The sequence below is a fragment of the Mustelus asterias genome, chromosome 4 (genome assembly GCF_964213995.1).
Source record: "Mustelus asterias chromosome 4, sMusAst1.hap1.1, whole genome shotgun sequence".
NCBI lineage: Eukaryota > Metazoa > Chordata > Chondrichthyes > Carcharhiniformes > Triakidae > Mustelus > Mustelus asterias.
The window spans coordinates 100,992,972-101,011,400 of record NC_135804.1 but is presented as its reverse complement, the minus strand read 5'-3'; the positions used below and the strand labels follow the sequence as shown (position 1 = coordinate 101,011,400).

The following is an 18,429-nucleotide window of genomic DNA, read 5'->3' as shown; positions in this document are numbered from 1 at the left end:
CGGGATGATAGGGAGGAAATAGCTTGATCTGGGTTTCAGACAAAGCTCGGCACAACATCGTGGGCCGAAGGGCCTGTTCTGTGCTGTACTGTTCTATGTTCTATGTATATCTGGAGTGAAACATCTTATGCTTACCCATGCCAAATTCAAAGTGCAAAATTAGGCTAACTTCATAAAATATCTTGCTGTTTCTGACCTGTTTATAACAGATGGAAGTGGACAGCAGGAGAGTGTCCTATGTTTCCTCACATAGTTAGGAGGCCCTCAATGTATTTCCTCAGAATAGAGTAGGAGCAGATGGCCAGGGAGGCCAATCCCAGAGTTTGGACTGAAGGACCTGGTAGTGCAGAATGAATGATGACCTCACACAAGTGCCAACCATCAGTGAATGCATCTCGCATCTCATATGAACCAAACTACCAGCCTCTTCTCTTCCCAGTGTGCCCCATCAGTAACCCACCAGCACTCAATTGTGGCATGACTCACGCCTAACAGTCACATACTCCATTTTGCGCACACACCTTGCAATGAGGCCAGCGTCATGCCCTTGCTTCTTTCCAAACCTCGAGTTAATCATTAAGGCAGGCACAGGAACATTCTGCCCTCTTTCTTGCAGGCCAAGGATGGTCATAACAGGAGGGAGCATCAGAGGATCAACAAGAGGGCACCATGACTACATGTATTCATCTCACTGGAAGACATGGTGATGTGCATCATACTGGCAGGAACAGAGCCCTTGGCATGTGTCACTGCTAAGAGCAATGAGGAGGCACATGAGTTAAAGCCTTTTTAAAAAATCGTTGGTGGGACATAGGTGTCACTGGCTGGCCAGCATTTATTGCCCATCCCTAGTTGTCCTTGAGAAGGTGCTGGTGAGCTGTCTTCTTGGATTGCTGCAGTCCATGTTCTGTGGGTTGACCCACAATGCAATTAGGGAGGGAATTCCAGGATTTTGACCCAGCGACTGTGAAGGAACGGCGATATATTTCCAAGTCAGGATGGTGAGTGACTTGGAGGGGAACTTGCAGGTGGTGTTCCCTTGTCCGTCTAGATGGAAGTGGTCATGGGTTTGGAAGGTGCTGTCTAAAGATTTTTGGTGGATTGCTGCAATGTTTCTTGTTGATAATACACACTGCTGCTGCTACTGAATGTCAGGGGGGGCGGGAGTGGATGTTTGTGGATGTGGTGCCAATCAAGCGGGCTGCTTTATCCTGGATGGTGTCAAGCTTCTTGTGTTGTTGGAGCTGCACCCATCCAGGCAAGTGGGGTGTATTCCATCACACTCCTGACTTGTGTCTTGTAGATGGTGGATAGGCTTGGGGAGTCAGGAGGTCAGCTACTTGCCGCAGTATTCCTAGCCTCTGACCTGCTCTTGTAGCCATTGTGTTTATGTGGTGAGTCCAGTTGAGTTTCTGGTCAATGGTAACCCCAAGGATGTTGACAGTGGGGAGATTCAGTGATGGTAACACCATTGAATGTCAAGGGGCAGTGGTTAAGCGTGTCTCTTATTGGTGATGGTCATTGCCTGGCATTTGTGTGGCACGAATGTTCCTTGCCACTTGTCAGCCCAAGCTTGGATATTGTCCAGATCTTGTTGCATTTGAACGTGGACTGTTTCAGTATCTGAGGAGTCACGAATCGTGCTGAACATTGTGTAAAATCAGTGAATATCCCCACTTCTGACCTTATGATGGAGGCAAAGTCATTGATGAAGCAGCAGAAGATTGTTGGGCCTAGGGCACTACCCTGAGGAACTCCTGCAGCGATGTTCTGGAGCTGAGATGACTGACCCTCCACAAGCATCTTCCTATATACCAGGCATGGCGTCAACCGGCGGAATGTTTGCCCCCTGATACCCATTGATTCCAGTTTGGTTAAGGCTCCTTGATGCCACACTCAATCGAGTGCAGCCTTGATGTCAAGGGCTGTCACTCTCCCCTCACCTTTGGAATTCAGCTCTTTTGTCCATGTTTGAACCAAGGCTGTAATGAGGTCAGGAGCTGAATGACCCTGGCGAAACCCAAATTGGGCATTGCTGAGCAGGTGCTGCTTGATAGCAGGGTTGATGACCCCTCCCATCACTTTACTGATGACTGAGAGTAGACTGGGCGATAATTGGCTGGGTTGGATTTGTCCTACTTTTTGTGTACAGGGCATACCTGGGCAATTTTCCACATTGTTGGGTAGATGGCAGTGTTGTAACTGTACTGGAAGAGCTTGGCTAGGAGAGTGGCACGTTCTGGAGCACAAGCCTTCAGTACTATTGATGGGATTTATCAGGGCCCATTGCCTTTGCAGTATCCAATGCCTCCAACGATTTCTTGATATCACGTGGAGTGAATCGAATTGGTTGAAGACTGGCATCTGAGATGCTGGGGACCACTGGTGGAGGCTGAGATGGATCATCCACTTGGCATTTCTGGTTGAAGATAGCTGCGAATACTTCAGCCTCATCTTTTGCACTGCCGTGCTGGGCTTCTCTATCATTGAGGATGGGGATATTTGTGGAACCGCCTCCTCCAGTGAGTTGTTTAATTGTTCATCACCATTCACGACTGGATGTGGAAGGACTGCAGAACTTAGGTCTGATCCGTTGATTGTGGGATCGCTTAGCTCTGTCTTTCACTTGCTGTTTTTGCTGTTTGGCATGCAAGTAGTCCTGTTTGGTAGCTTCACCAGGTTGACACATCATTTGATGTATGCCTGGTGCGGCTCCTGGCATGCTCCCCAGCACTCTCCTTTGAACCAGGGTTGATCGCCTAGCTTGATGGTAATGGTTGGGGGATACGTTGGGCCATGAGGTTGCAGATGGTGCCGGAGTACAATTCCTCTGCTGTTGATGGCCCACAACACCTCGTGGATGCTCAGTCTTCAGTTGCTAGATCGGTTCGAAATCTTCCCATTTAGCACGGTGATAGTGTCACACAACATGATGAAGGTTATTCTCAATGCGAAGGCGGGACTTTGTCTCCACAAGGACTGTGCGGTGGTCACTCTTACTGATATTGTCATGGACAGATGCATCTGTAGCCGGCAGATTGGTAAGGGTGAGGTTAAATATGTTTTTTCCTCTTGTTGGTTCCTTCACCCCTTGCTGCAGACCCAGCCTAGCAGTTATATCCTTTAGCACCCAACCAGCTCGATCAACAATGCTGGTGCCAAGCCACTCTTGGTGGTGGACATTGAAATCCCTCACCCAGAGTACATTTTGCACACTTGCCACCCTTAGTGTTTCCTCCAAGTGTTGTTCAACATGGAGGAATACTGATTCATCAGCCGAAGGAGGACGGTATTGGGTAACCAGTAAGAGGTTTCCTTGCCCATGTTTAACCTGAAGCCATGAGACGTCATGGGGTCCGGAGTCGATGTTAAGGACTCCCAGGGGCAACTCCCTCCTGACTGTATACCACTGTGCCGCAGCCACCTCTGCTGGGCTGTCCTGCCAGTGGGACAGGATATATCCAGGGATGGTAATTGTGGTGTTTGGGGTGTTATCTGTAATGTACGATTCCATGAGAATGACTATGTCAGGCTGTTGCTTGACTAGTCTGTGAGACAGCTCCCCCCAATTTTGACACTAACCCCCAGATGTTAGAAAGGCGGACTTTGCAGGGTCAACAGGGCTGTTTGTTTTGCCGTTGTATTTTCCGGTGCCTTGGTCGATGCCAGGCGGTCTGTCCGGTTTCATTTCTTTGAGACTTTGTAGTGATTGATACAACTGAGTGGCTTGCTAGGCCATTTCAGAGGACAGTTGAGAGTCAACCACATTGCTGTGGCTCTGGAGTCACATGTAGGGCAGCCTAGGTAAGGACGGCAGATTTCCTTCCCTAAAGGACATTAGTGAACCAGATGGGTTTTTCCAACAAACGACAAAGGTTTCATGGTCATCAGTAGACTCTTAATTCCAGGTATTTTTATTGAATTCAAATTCCACCATCTGTCGTGGTGGGATTCGAACCCAGGTTTATCTGGGTTTCTGGATTAATAGCCGGACGATAATACCACTAGGCCATCGCCACCCTCTTTTGCTCTTTAGCAGCTCCCTACTCCTCCTCATCCTGACATGTCATAAATGGAAAGCTGCAGACAATTTTCCTGCTTTTCTACCCACGCCCCCCACTCGCCTCAAGAACCCTCCTCTCACTTGCTTTCAGGTGCCCAAGATCGTTGCCTGACTAGCCTCAAGATTGTCTGGAGACAATACACATCTTTTTAGCCTGTCTTGATGCTCTCTCCACTCCCATTGTTTTGTTTCTTAAAGACTGGATTAGTTGTAAGTATTCGCATTCCAACCATTATTCATGTAAATTGAGTCTGTGTCTTTATAAGTTCTGTTTGTGAACAGAATTCCCACTCACCTGAAGAAGGGGCTCAGAGCCTCGAAAGCTTGTGTGGCTTTTGCTACCAAATAAACCTGTTGGACTTTAACCTGGTGTTGTTAAACTTCTTACTGTGTTTAGCCTCAAGATGACCAGAGGAAGTCCACGCAGCTATGAATGAAGCTCTGACGCTTGAAATTATTTCATTGAATATTAATGTTGCTGGCAAGGGCAGCATTTGTTAACCCAGGTGATGGTGAGCTATCTTCATGAACCAAAGCAGTCCATCTGGTGTAAGTATGCCCAGAGTGCTTCCAGGTTTTTGATCCACTGTCAGTGAAGGAATGGCAATATAGTTCCATGGTGTGTGACTTGGAGGAGAACTTGCAGGTGGTGGTGTTCACATGCATCTGCTGCCCTGGTCCTTCTGGATACTTTGAAGGGTGCTGTCAAAAGAGGCATGGTGTATTGTGTACCGTACAAATTGTTGCTACTGTGTGGTGATGGTGAAGGGAGTGAATTTTGCTGGTGGATGGAATATCAATCAAAAAAGCTGCTTTGTCCAGGGTGGCATTGGACTTCTTGAGTTTTGTTGGAGATACACTCATTTAGGTAAGTGGATTGTATTCCATCATACTCTTGACCTGTGCCTTGTAGGTGCTGGGAACCCAGGAGGTGAGGTACTTGCTGCAGACTTTTCAGCCTCTAACCTGCCCTTGTATCCACAGTATTTATAATAGTTGATCCACTTAATTTTCTGGTCAATGGTTACCCCCACCCCCACAAAATGTTGACAGTGTGAATGATATCTTTGAATTTCAAGGATAATGGTTAGATCCTCTATTGCCAGATACTTATAGGCGAGAATATTACTTGCCACTTATTGGCCCAAACCTTAATGTTGTCTAGGTCTTTGTAGGGTCCATTCATTCCTGAGAATAGACGTAGGCAGCACTTGGTATGATTTTTCAGATGATTTTCTTTATTGAATGAAACTTAAAATTAAAACTACAGAAACGAAGATCTGGACAGAGAGAGAAAGAGAAAGGGACCGGCGAAAGCCAGTCCCGACACAGAGTTGAACTCAAACCTCACACTGGACTGAAATAACTAAACAGATAATTGTTACTACAATATACGAATTCTTATCTGTGTTATTGAAATTGCTGGTACAAACTATGTCCCTAACTTTCATTAACAATTGGCGGCTGTGTGGCCGTGAAAGCTTCTGTTTGGGTTTATGAGAAAGCCTTGCTTGCAAGATTACTTTCAAAGAATGCAGTCAATTTCTAAGCTAATCCCAGAATTCCCAGCTGAATTTTAAAATGTGACTAAATTAGCTTTAAAGCTTAGCATAGTAAGTTACATAGGCAGAAATATCAAAATGAAGTGTTTTAACGGAAGCAAATCATACAAAGGATCCCACAGTTTTGCTGCATGTGGACACATAGTGCGTCAATACCTGTGGAGTTGCAAATAACACTGAAAATATCAGCAAACATCCTACTTTTGATCTTTGAGTTCAAGAGAATGTCATTGATGAAGCAACTGAAGAGGTTGGGCCTAGGACCATGAGGAACTCCTCAATAATGTCGGGCCTAGGACCATGAGGAACTCCTCAATAATGTCCTAGGGCTGAGATGATGTGGGTCTAACATCAACAACCATCTTCTTTTGTGCTAGATATGGTTCAACCTTGCTAGGATTCCTTGAAGCCAGCTCAGTCAAAACGGCAAGGGCAGTCACTCCTACCTCACCTCTTGAATTTGGCCATTTTACCCATGTTTAGACCAAGGCTATGATGAGGTTTGAAGCTCAGGGTTCCTGATGGAACCTGAACTTGAGCATGTGTGATTTTTAATAACACCTTCCATAATTGTCCAGTCTAAATTTGTCCTTTTTATGGGCAATTTTCCATATTTAGGACAGATGTCCATGTTGTAGCTATGCTGAAACAACTTTTCTACAGGCGCAGCTAATTTTGGGCACACAAGTCTTCAGCATTATTGCCAGAATGTTGGCATGGCCAGTAGCTGCTGTATCTATTTCATTCAGCCATTCATTGACATCACTTGGTGTGAGTTGAATTTACTGAAGACTTGCATATGTGGTGCTGTCAGTTTCCCCAGCAGCTGGTTGGCAGTGTTGTTCGAATGGTAAAGCCAACTCCATAGATAAATGTGAGGTGATTCATTTTGGTAGGACAAATTTAAATGTGGATTACAGGGTCAAAGGTAGGGTTCTGAAGACTGTGGAGGAACAGAGAGATCTTGGGGTCCATATCCACAGATCTCTAAAGGTTGCCACTCAAGTGGATAGAGCTGTGAAGAAGGCCTGTAGTGTGTTAGCTTTTATTAACAGGGGGTTGGAGTTTAAGAGCCGTGGGGTTATGCTGCAACTGTACAGGACCTTGGTGAGACCACATTTGGAATATTGTGTGCAGTTCTGGTCACCTCACTATAGGAAGGATGTGGAAGCGCTGGAAGGAGTGCAGAGGAGATTTACCAGGATGCTGCCTGGTTTGGAGGGTAGGTCATATGAGGAAAGGTTGAGGGAGCTAGGGCTATTCTCTCTGGAGCGGAGGAGGCTGAGGGGAGACTTAATAGAGGTGTATAAAATGATGAAGGGGATAGATAGAGTGAACGTTCAAAGACTATTTCCTCGGGTGGATGGAGCTATTACAAGGGGACATAACTATAGGGTTCGTGGTGGGAGATACAGGACGGATATCAGAGGTAGGTTCTTTACGCAGAGAGTGGTTGGGGTGTGGAATGGACTGCCTGCAGTGATAGTGGAGTCAGACACTTTAGAAACATTTAAGCGGTTATTGGATAGGCACATGGAGCACACCAGGATGATAGGGAGTGGGATAGCTTGATCTTGGTTTCAGATAAAGCTCGGCACAACATCGTGGGCCGAAGGGCCTGTTCTGTGCTGTACTGTTCTATGTACTGTTCTATGTTCTATATAGATGCACTTCTACTTGTTTCGCTTACCCAGAAGAAAGTGTAGCCACCACCTACCACCATCAATTTTCCAGAATTCCATTATGGATTCGAACATTGCAAGGCACTATGGATCATTCACTCAGCACTTCTGGCCAGTGATGGTCGCAAAGGCTTCAGTTGTGTCTTTTGCATCAATGCACTGGTCTTAATCATCATTGAGGATAGCAATGTTTGTGGAACGAAGCCTCTTTTTCTTAATTGTTTAGTTGTCCACCATATTTTCTGACTGTATGCGGCTGGACACAAAGTTTTAGTCTGAGCCATTGATTGCGAGGTCTCGGTGGCACAATAGTTAACACTGCTTCCTCACAGCACCAGGGACCTGGGTTTGATTCCAGCCTTGGTTGACTGTGTGGAGTTTGCACGTTCGCCTCGTGTTTGCGTGGGTTTCTTCCGGTGCTCCAGTTTCCTCCCACATTTTAAAAATGTGCAGGTTAGTTGGATTGGTCATGCTAAATTGCCCCTTAGTGTCCAAAAGTGTGTACGGATTAGTGAATGGGGTTACGGGGGGTAGGGCCTGGCTAAGATGCTCTGTCCAATGGTCAGTACAGACTCGAAGTACAGAGTGGCCTCGCCTATGCTGTTTTCACTGTTCAGCAGGCATGTAGTCCTGTGTTATAGCTTTATCAGGTTGGACCTAATTTTTAAGTATGTCTGGTGTTTCTAATGGGTGTTCTCTATCACTTCTAATTGACCAGCAATGATTCCCTGGCCTTTGGCCATGACAGAGCAAGGGATGTTTACAGATTGTGGTTGAATACAGTTCCATTAACTGAGTCTGGAAGGGGACGATTTGGAACGAGAAAGCAGAATGCTTAACCACCTCCAACTCTGGCACTGAAATCTCTGAGTAAGATGAGTTTGTTGTTTTTCATGACACTACGCAGGACACTGTCTATTTCTACATAAAATAGTTCCTTCGTGGTGTCCTCAGAATCCATTGGTATGCACTAATCCCAGTTGAGATATGACTGCGAGTAGCAAAGTTGGAGGACCATCAAACAATCACTTTGCCCCGTCAGTTTCCCCAGCAGCTGGTTGGCAGTGTTGTTCGAATGGTAAAGCCAACTCCATAGATGCACTTCTACTTGTTTCGCTTACCCAGAAGAAAGTGTAGCCACCGCCTACCACCATCAATTTTCCAGAATTCCATTATGGATTCCGAGCATTGCAAGGCATTATGGGTCTGATCTTGACCATTTGGCAAATCCAGGAGAATTCCTGTGAACAATTCCAAGCTCTTCATATATATAGCCTTCATTGATATAACAAAGGTCTTTGACTTAGTCAACAGAAAAGCTTTTTGGAAGATTCTGGCCGCATCGGCTGTCCATGGAAATAAGTCAAGGTGGCATCGTTTCCTCATAATGAAATGATTGCCACTGTTTTCTATGGTGGACTGGAGTTTGATGTCTTTCCTGTCATAACTGGCATCAAGCAAGGATATTTGCTTACGCCCACCCTTTCTCCATCTTCCCAGCAACTAGCTCCAACATGGCCAAGGACCCCCTCCCACCTTGGGTCCGAATTGAGTATAGGTTTGACGGGAAGCTTCTTAATCTCCAAAGGCTGAAGGTGAAGACCAGAGATTCATGCACGACCATAACAGACCTTCAGCAGTTGGATAACCGTGTTTTTCTGCCACACGCAGAAGAAGACTTACAAGCTACCCTTGACCTGTTTGAAGAAATGTATTGAGTCCGAGGGCTGCAGCTGAATGCTGATAAGACAAAAGTTCTCCAGACAAAACTAGGACTCACACTAAATCCTGCCATTATCACGGCTGCAGGTTGCCCAGGAGGCAGTTGACCACTTCTGCTTTCACAGTAGCCGTTTGCTCTAGTCAGTGACCGTAGATTAGGAGATGCTACACAGGATCCACTGCATGAGCCACTCCTTTAGGAAGCTGCTCAGCTGAGTCTTCATTAACCATGACACACAAATGGGCACAAAGGCAGTCACTAAAGCACTCATCCTCCTGACATCCTTTGCAGCTGCAAAACCTGAGTTATGTATTGATGACATCTAAGAGAACTCCAGGTATTCATCAACATCACCTATGGAAGTTCTTACATATACTTGGATGGACCATTGCAAGAACATGAGCTTCCTCCAGGAAGCAGGTCTCCTGATTGACCATTCTCACGTGAAAGTTCCACTGGACAGGCCTTGCATCAGAATACCGAATGCTTGGCTTCCGAAGTGTGCACTTTACTCCCAACTGGTTAAAGGTCACGGGTGTGCCAGTGGATACTCTGAATGTCTACTTGAGGAAGATTGGTTTTGGCCTCAACGGCTGGAAATTGAGTGCACATGATGGCGAGCTCTGCTTGACATTGGTTTGGTTGGCTTTGAAGTTGGGTGGATGATAAAGATGAAGACATGAGCGAAAGAAGGAAAGCATAGGAACCCCTCATCAATCACAGAGTGACCACTAAATGACTCGTCATTGACTACCAATGTGGTGGCTTCAATGTGATTTTTTTTTTCTCCCTGTTAATGCTGTTTTTCTCTCAGCCTTCTTACCTTTTCTACCACTTTTACCTTGCATTGGTGGGTAGGGCCTTCTGTGGAGAGCACACCTTCCTCCTCCCTCTTTGCAGACCTTCCCCACTGCATTGAGTGCTCCATGTCCTTGTCATGTTTTCGACCAAGAGGCACTGTAATAACTTCCCATTTACCTGGCTCCAATATACTTCTCTTCCCGAAACTATAAGCAATAACTACCAAAAACTCAGCTCTTTAAATTCATGCACACACTACTTCCACAAATTCAATCTGAACAAAAATAGCTCACCTGCAATTTTTTGAGTGGCCCTTTGAATAGCACAGGGGAAGTGCTCATCTTGCAGCTGAATACTTGATCTTTGTGGAGTGTTGGATGCATGAGTCTAATGGATCCGTATAGTCCAAAGTTGTTGGATGGCGGCATGTCAATTGATAGGCCTATATGACATTGGGATAGCGCTGCGAATCTGTTGGTTCCAACACATGCAGAAGGGGCCCACACGAGTGCTTGTCTCATGAGGCATGCTGACTCCGCGAAGTGGCTAGCGGCGCAGAATGCCTTAATTCCGTAGTGCCCAAGGTTGATAGCGCTGAACTTTTGCACTACATTTTCTTATACTTAATGAGTCTGCTAGCACAAAGACCATTTGATGAAAGATGGTGACTCTCCTGGGTAGGTCATTTTGTTCTTATTTTTGCTACTCTTAATCTGCTAAAAATGTTTTTTTTATCTACCACCAGTCAGAGCTACGACATTGGGAAAATGGATAAAAGATATTCTCCAGGTTCTCCTGTGCAGGTATATGTAATTTTAATGTATTTTTGGAAAACATAACTTAAAGGTTATCTGTACAAGTGTGTAGATGAGCAAGAAGAATAAATAGTGCACATAGGATTATGTAATTGTGCTAGGATATTAAGAAATGCATGTAGAATCACTAAAGCTGCTAAGAGGTTTTTACATTCATATTTTTCATTCCATGCAAAGCAGAGTAGGAACTAAGTAGATCTTTTTTTCAGATCGATTATACTCAACTTGTATCCATAAAACTGCTCAAGTCTTGAAAAGTCTTTCTAATGCCTGTTAATGCACAATTGTAAAGTCCAACTGATCAAACTCAAATGTACATTATTTCATGCCCCGGAGATAAGTCAACTGGATCAAAGATGCAAATGGTTTAATTCCAATCATAATATTATGGGGAATTATTTTGTCAATCAGGTGAGCAATCCATAATTCTTTTTAATGGGCATTTATTAACTCTTCTGCTCCAATGAGGTGATTCATTCAAGGACTTCAGTAGCTTTGTGGAAGGCTATTGTCACTTGTGAGGAACCTTGAGATGCTTGTGTTTGGCAACTTCTCGGAGCTCCAGTCTCCTGGCTGCAACCCACATTACTCCAGCTGCTGCTGGAGAAATCTGGCTGTCTGGCATTATGGCAGGTATTATTGCTTAGCAAGGTGGTGAGGGAGCAACCACACTGATAACCAAAAGTAAGAAGTCTCACAACACCAGGTTAAAATCCAACAGGTTTATTTGGAATCATGAGTTTTCATAGCGTTGCTCCTTAGGTGACTTACGTGATGAAGGAGCAGCGCTCTGAAAGCTCGTGATTCCAAATAAACCTGTTGGACTTGAAGCTGGTGTTGTGAGACTTCCATCTGTGCCCGCCCCAGTTCAACACTGGCATCTCCACATCATAGATACCCAAAAAGGAACAGCATGTGCTGCTCGCAATGTGCCACTATCAGTCCCAATAGCCTGGGGCTCTGTATCCCACTCATCTTCTGTACAACAGAGTGCAGAAGATGAATGATGCCCTTAGACACCCTATTCATTTGCTCCATCAGCCTGTTTAAGGTGAAAGTCTGCCTCTTGAGCCAGGAAACAGGTTTGAACCCAGAGTCTGAGTGATGGTTGGATTTCTACTGCTGCTGACAGGTTGTAAGCACTGCCATTTGTGAATGCTCACACTCCTGGAAATGGCCAAGGTAGAGTGCTGAAACCCTGGGACGTAACAAATTACAGGTTGGAAATTGACTCTTCCATGTTGTATCATGATGGTGAACACCTTCATGGGTGTTCAGATACATAGGCCCATGCCAATGTTTATGATCCACCTGAGCCTCCTCCCAAATTTCCTTACTTATAGCTACCATTGTAGTCCTCTATTTTCTTCTTCCTTCCCCTTAAATGCATCTATGCTAGTCACTCCTTATGGTTATGGGTTCCACATTCTTACCACTCTTTGGGTCAGGAAGTTTCCTTTTAATTCCCTATTGAGTTTCTTGGTGGCTGTTTTATACTGACAGCTTCTAATTTTGCCCTTCGCCACAAGAGAAAATGTTCACACTACATCCACTTGATTAAAATATTTCATAATTTTAAATACCCTTGCTTAGGTCACTGCTCAGCTTTATTTTTTCAAAGGAGACCCAGTCTTACAATTCCTTCTTTATATGTACACCCATGTTTTTCTAGTATCATGCTTGTATAACCTCCAACTTTCCCCTCCAATGCCTCTACATCCTTTTGCACCTTAGGTATCTGCTTGTGTGAAAGCTTTTTACCCTAAAATCTGCATCACTGTCCTGCTCAGATGTCCAAGCAGAGGAACTTGGCAAGCTGTGGTCAGATCAGTCCATGTCACCAGTATTTGCTGTTGTTCACCAACATTGCATGCTTCACATGCAGACTCTTTATCTTGCTTTCTAACCCTGCTAGGGTACCAGTTTTTTGTTGATGCTTGAGAATGATCTCATATGTGAAGCTGTCTCCTCAGGATGATTCTCCTCTGAAATGTCTTCTTCAGTGGTCTGTAATTGTTGGGGATCCAGGGCAATGAGAAATGGTACAAGTATCAGGTGGCAGGCTGTGCTGCTTGATACAGTAAATCTGCTTGATTGTACATTTTTCAGAGGTTCTTGAGTCGTTTTTGAGGATCCTGTGTTCAAAATCATTCATACATATATTGGAAAAATAGCATTGTTTAAGTTAATATTATTCCTTAATTCAATCCTAAATGGGTGACATTTGCAACACTATGCCAGAAAAGGTTTGACAGAAATCTGTGGTCAATTTTTAACTTGTGTATGTATTGGAACTGGATTTAAGGGAAACGCCACAGAATAAACACAAGACAAAATACCTAATTTTTGTCACATTTCCTTTATACTTTGCTATTGATAGTGATATTTCCCAAAACCCTAATGAACTGGGAAAGTCTCAATGTCATGTAGTCCAAATCCATTATTTGATAGTGAAACTAACTCTTGCCATTGTAAAATTGGCAAAGAAACGAAGAACAATACAGCACGGGAACAGGCTCTTCGGCCCTCCAAGCCCGCGCCGCTCCCTGGTCCAAACTAGACCATTCTTTTGTATCCCTCCATTCCCACTCCGTTCATATGGCTATCTAGATAAGTCTTAAACGTTTCCAGTGTGTCCGCCTCCACCACCTTGCCCGGCAGCACATTCCAGGCCCCCACCACCCTCTGCGTAAAATACGTCCTTCTGATATCCGTGTTAAACACCCCCCTCACCTTGAACCTATCACCCCTTGTGAACGTCACCACCAATCTGGGAAAAAGCTTCCCACCGTTCACCCTATCTATGCCTTTCATAATTTTATACACTTCTATTAGGTCACCCCTCATCCTCCGTCTTTCCAGTGAGAACAACCCCAGTTTACCCAATCTCTCCTCATAACTAAGCCCCTCCATACCAGGCAACATCCTGGTAAACCTCCTCTGCACTCTCCAAAGCCTCCACGTCCTTCTGGTAGTGTGGCGACCAGAACTGGGCGCAATATTCCAAATGCGGCCGAACCAACGTTCTATACAACTGCAACATCAGACCCCAACTTTTATACTCTATGCCCTGTCCTATAAAGGCAAGCATGCCATATGCCTTATTCACTACCTTCTCCACCTGTGACGTCACCTTCAAGGATCTGTGGACTTGCACACCCAGGTCCCTCTGCGTCTCTACACCCTTTGTTTCTGTCATTTATCGTATAGCTCCCCTCTACGTTAGTACATTAGAACTTCAGGAATGATAGCACAAAGCCCTGGTGTGCTTGTCTATTGAGCGTAACTTTCAGTCTTCTGCAACTTAAAATGCAAATGTTTTAAACAATCCTTAATTCATGCAATAGTCCTGATTATTAATGATTAGTCCCATAGTTATGCTCCTACTTGTATTATTTGTGCATTATGGGCAGATTTTCATTTTTGGTGGACATAGCCTATACCACTTCCAGCAGGTGCCTGAATGGTCATCTTTTCAGCAAACCGGAGCTCCCTCCTTGACAAATTTCTCTTTATTTATATACAATTGATTGCTGATACTTTGGCAATTCATACACTTGTGATCAAACTATCCTCAAGTGAGAGATACATCTTTTCTTCAATAATAATAATTCTGCTATATCTTCTCTACCCTCCCTCCAAATATATAAGCCATTACATTTCCACCTCTCTTCAGCTCTGAAGTCACATGGACTTGAAACATTGGCCGGTATTTTACGACTTCGCTCAGGCGAGGCTTGTAAAATCCCACCCGAGGCCAACGGAGAATTCCGTTCTGCGAGCTGCATCCGCCTCGATTCCGGGGCGGATGTGGCAGTAAAATTCCAGTTATTAACTCTGTTTCTCTCTCTACAGATGTTGCCTGACTTTATGCAACGTTTTCTGTTTTTGTTTCAAGTTTTCTTCATATGGCATTGTGTTGCAGCTTTGCTTTGCCAAATATTCTTCCTTATGCCAAGTATATAAGTGATATTGTATTATATGTGATTAATGGCCTACAAAAGATGATGTTTAAGAGACGGAAGTTACTTGAAGAACTAAAGGAGAGGTACAATGTCAGAGATGTGCAATATTGACATAGGAAATGTTAACTGACTATTGTTCTGTTCTAGGCAAAGGTTTTACGTTTATTGGCCAATGTTTATCTAGAATGGGACATAAAGCAACACCAGGAGAGAGCTCTCAATGCCGTCGTTCTTGCAAACCAAGTAAGGCATTTTATACAGTTCTCTCGGTACACAACCATATTATAGCTTGTTTGGCCCAACATTCCTGTATGATTATAACCTTGGCTTGTTAACTCTATCCTTAACTGCTTTTGGCACTTGAAAATATCTTCAACCTAGAATATCTCTTTCACAGTCCCATGTTATATTCCAACTTGTATCAATGTATGCATTATGGGGCAATTTTTTATTTTCGATGCCCACAGCCCAGCCTATTTCACTTCCAGCAGGTACTTGAATGGTCATCTTTTCAGTAAACCAGAGCTCTATCGTTGACCCATTTCTCATTATACACAATCGCTTGGTGACATTATCTGGAATTGGATTCAGTTGTCACTTGTGTGTCAACTAAACCTAGATCTGCACCTCAATCCCATCCGTTGATCCAATGTTGTTATCATTTTTGCTAATCGGCTGTTGAATGTGCTAAAGTATTTTCAGCTCAATCTGACTATTGATAAAACCTTTCTATTAAGTTCCTTCAAATATATTTGCATAACTGGCCTCAACATCATTAGTTTCCCCACCTTTATCAGGCTTGGTCTAAAAAAAAGAAAACCTCGGTCCCTTCATCGATCTGGAGTTCAGGTTCTTCCTCTATCTCTAATCTATAAGCAAAATTGCTTTATTTCATCCCCACGACATTTCATCCCCCCAACCCCATTTCATCCCTTTGTAAGCATAACTCTTATCCATGCCGTTACTTGGGGCTCGCATTTTAAATTTTATTTTCATCTTTTCTGATGTTCTCCTTGTTGGCGTTCGAATCTTTATTACTACAAGTGTTTCAAAAGATTATAGCCCACAACACAACTGTACCAAAGCATCAACAATTTCCTTTGTTTTCCAAGCTCTGTTGGCTCATGTAGCCAATCAAAATGACTTCAGATACTCCTCTTGACCTTCACCACTTGATCTCCTCAGTCTTCCACAAGTCTTGTGTTCCTTTACTTAGCTTTCATTCCAGCTGACTCTTCCTTTATTGCTCCTATTGCTTCATCAATGGGGATCTTTCCTTCAGCCAATACTGCTGTGTTGCCTCCATAACTCTACCTTCCAAAGCCTCCAAATGACTGGTCTCTTTGAATATGCTTTCATCTAGCCAAACCCCTCTCTTTCCCTGTATACATTCTTTTCCTACTGCTGCTCTCCACTTCCTTGTAAAGTACTTTGAGATATATCTCTGCACATGAGGAACACAATACTGCAAGTTGTTGGTTGTTTATTTCTCTATTCTAGTCGTGTCTCAGTGCAGATATTTTTCAGTAGTTCTCACGTAGCACTGAAAGAGAAAGAATCAGCTGGATCTAAGAGGAAGATAGCCAGATACTTTGCATGAGCTCTAAAAAGCCTGAGTTGAAAAGCAAAATGCATAGGAACTCTGGGCCACTTACGGTGCAGAGATCATTATTGTTAGGGGTAACAGAAGCAAGGTACAGGGACTTTAGTATGGGAAATAGTAAAACAAAATTGATGGTTAGGACATATGATAAAACAAAAAGGTCTTGATGTTTTATGATGAATGGTTCAATTATTTAATCCAACAGGAGAATCCCCACCCAGCCGGACTGTTCTTGAAGATTAAAATCCTTCTGAAATGTGTTTTCCCCGATGTAGCTGTTTCTGTAGGTAAGAAGCAGAGCTTGAACCTAGCTCTGAACAATGAGTTAAAATACATTATTTTAAAAACAAATGCATAGCATCAAGATGTTGAAGCAAAAAAATAATATTAGAGTATTGTCAGGAATATATTCGGGATGGAGAAAATGACAACAAGAAAATGACGTTTCAGAATCCATTCCAGTTCCCCACTGGGGAAAGTGAACTGCAAAACTGATTATAACAACTGCACCCATCCAACCCTTTTTAATTAGCTTAAAAATAGAAAATATTGGAACTCTTAAGCAGGTCAGTTGATTTCTGAATCACACTATGGTTGATAGTGTGGAAGGTTTCATTGTTCAACTTTTTCATAGAACCATAAAATCCCCGCAGTACAGAAGGAAGCCATTCGGCCCACCGAGTCTGCACCGACCACAATCCCACCCAGGCCCTATTCCCATAACCCCACACATTTACCCTGCTAATCCCCCTGACACACTGGTCAATTTAGCATGGTCAATCAACCTAACCCACACATCTTTGGACTGTGGGAAGAAACCGGAGCACCCAGAGGAAACCCATGCAGACACGGGGAGAACATGCAAACTCCACACAGACAGTGACCCATAGCTGGAATTGAACCTGGGTCCCTGGCGCTGTGAGGCAGTGTTCCACCATGCCGCCGCTTTTTATAACGAATTGAAAGAGATCAGAAGCCAAACTTTACTCAGTTTTAGATTTATTCACAAAATGAGACATTCAAATGTAAAGCTTTTAACGCTACAAATCACCACCAGTGTCAATAAGTGTCTCTTTATATGTGCACATTGCCCAAGTCATCATCCAATGAATTGCCCCATCTGTAGGCAATTAACCTTAATTTATACAATTAACATTGTAATATTTGTGTCAGATGCCCATAAAACTTGTCAGGATGGAGGTGCATGGAGGAATTCAGAAGCTGTTCTTCGCCAGAATTTTGAAGCGTGGACAATGGAAAGCTGACAACGTGGTCACAGGACAGCGAAACAATTTACGATGAAAAATGCTTTAAAACAAATTTTACAACTGACTTTTTAAAAACACACATTTATAATTAACACTTTTTTTGAATGATCAGAAGTCAGTTAATTGAAGAAAAGAAGATGACTCCGAGGGAAGAAGTCCCACAAAAGAAGTCACCTGCAGAAGCAATTTCAGACAGTGAAAAAGGGCTAACTCGTTTTATCTGTAAGGTTCAGCTGTGGAGACTGGACTAGTAATCCAGAGGTTCAGCCAAATATTCTGGGGACACATGTTCAAATCCCACCATGATAGCTGGTGAAGTTTAAATTCAATTAATAAATCCGGAATTAAAAGTTAGTCCCAGCTTGAACTATAGCTTGATGTGAAATTATTTTGCCAGTTCTTCATTATTGCTGGGACAAGGTGCTGGAACTTCCTAACAGCATTGTCGGTATTCCTACAACACATCGCTGTAGCAGTTCTTGAAGACAGTGTTATGGCCACAGTAGAGCAAACCAGATCCCTGAGGAAAACTTGGCTTGTGGGAAGCTTTTTTTGCATTCTGAAAATGAGGGGTTTACTGGTTAACATGGTCAAAAGAGTCTTAGGCCCTCCTTTTCTGAAGCAAATTAGTTGGGAGAACCTGTGAAGCAGACTCTCGTGTTATTGGATCTATAGATTATGAAGAGACTAAAAATGCAATTTTAAGCATATTTAAATTAGTAGCTGAGGCATACTATCAAAAATTCAGAAATAGCTTTAAAAAAAGGCCAACCCAGACTTGCATTGAATTTGAGAGGGCCAAACACAAGGCTTTTGTTTGCTAGCTGAGACTTCTAAAATTAGACTCTTCCTCACTCTCATTCCTCCCCTGGAGGTAATTCTATTAGTGGAAATTAAAAACAGTATCCCAATTAATATTGACCCCATACTGAAGAACAAAGGGTGTC

The 18,429-nt window shown here is 43.6% G+C and overlaps 1 protein-coding gene across 1 annotated transcript in view; it reads left to right on the top strand.

Annotated features, from left to right (window-relative positions):
* Positions 1-18,429, top strand: part of tex11 (testis expressed 11) — a 168,433-nt gene that overhangs the window by 48,189 nt on the left and 101,815 nt on the right. Inside the window, exons 9-11 of the mRNA XM_078212049.1 lie at positions 10,577-10,634; positions 14,759-14,854; positions 16,420-16,501. Of these exons, the coding sequence (XP_078068175.1) occupies positions 10,577-10,634; positions 14,759-14,854; positions 16,420-16,501 (236 nt within the window). The remainder of the gene's footprint in view (positions 1-10,576; positions 10,635-14,758; positions 14,855-16,419; positions 16,502-18,429) is intronic.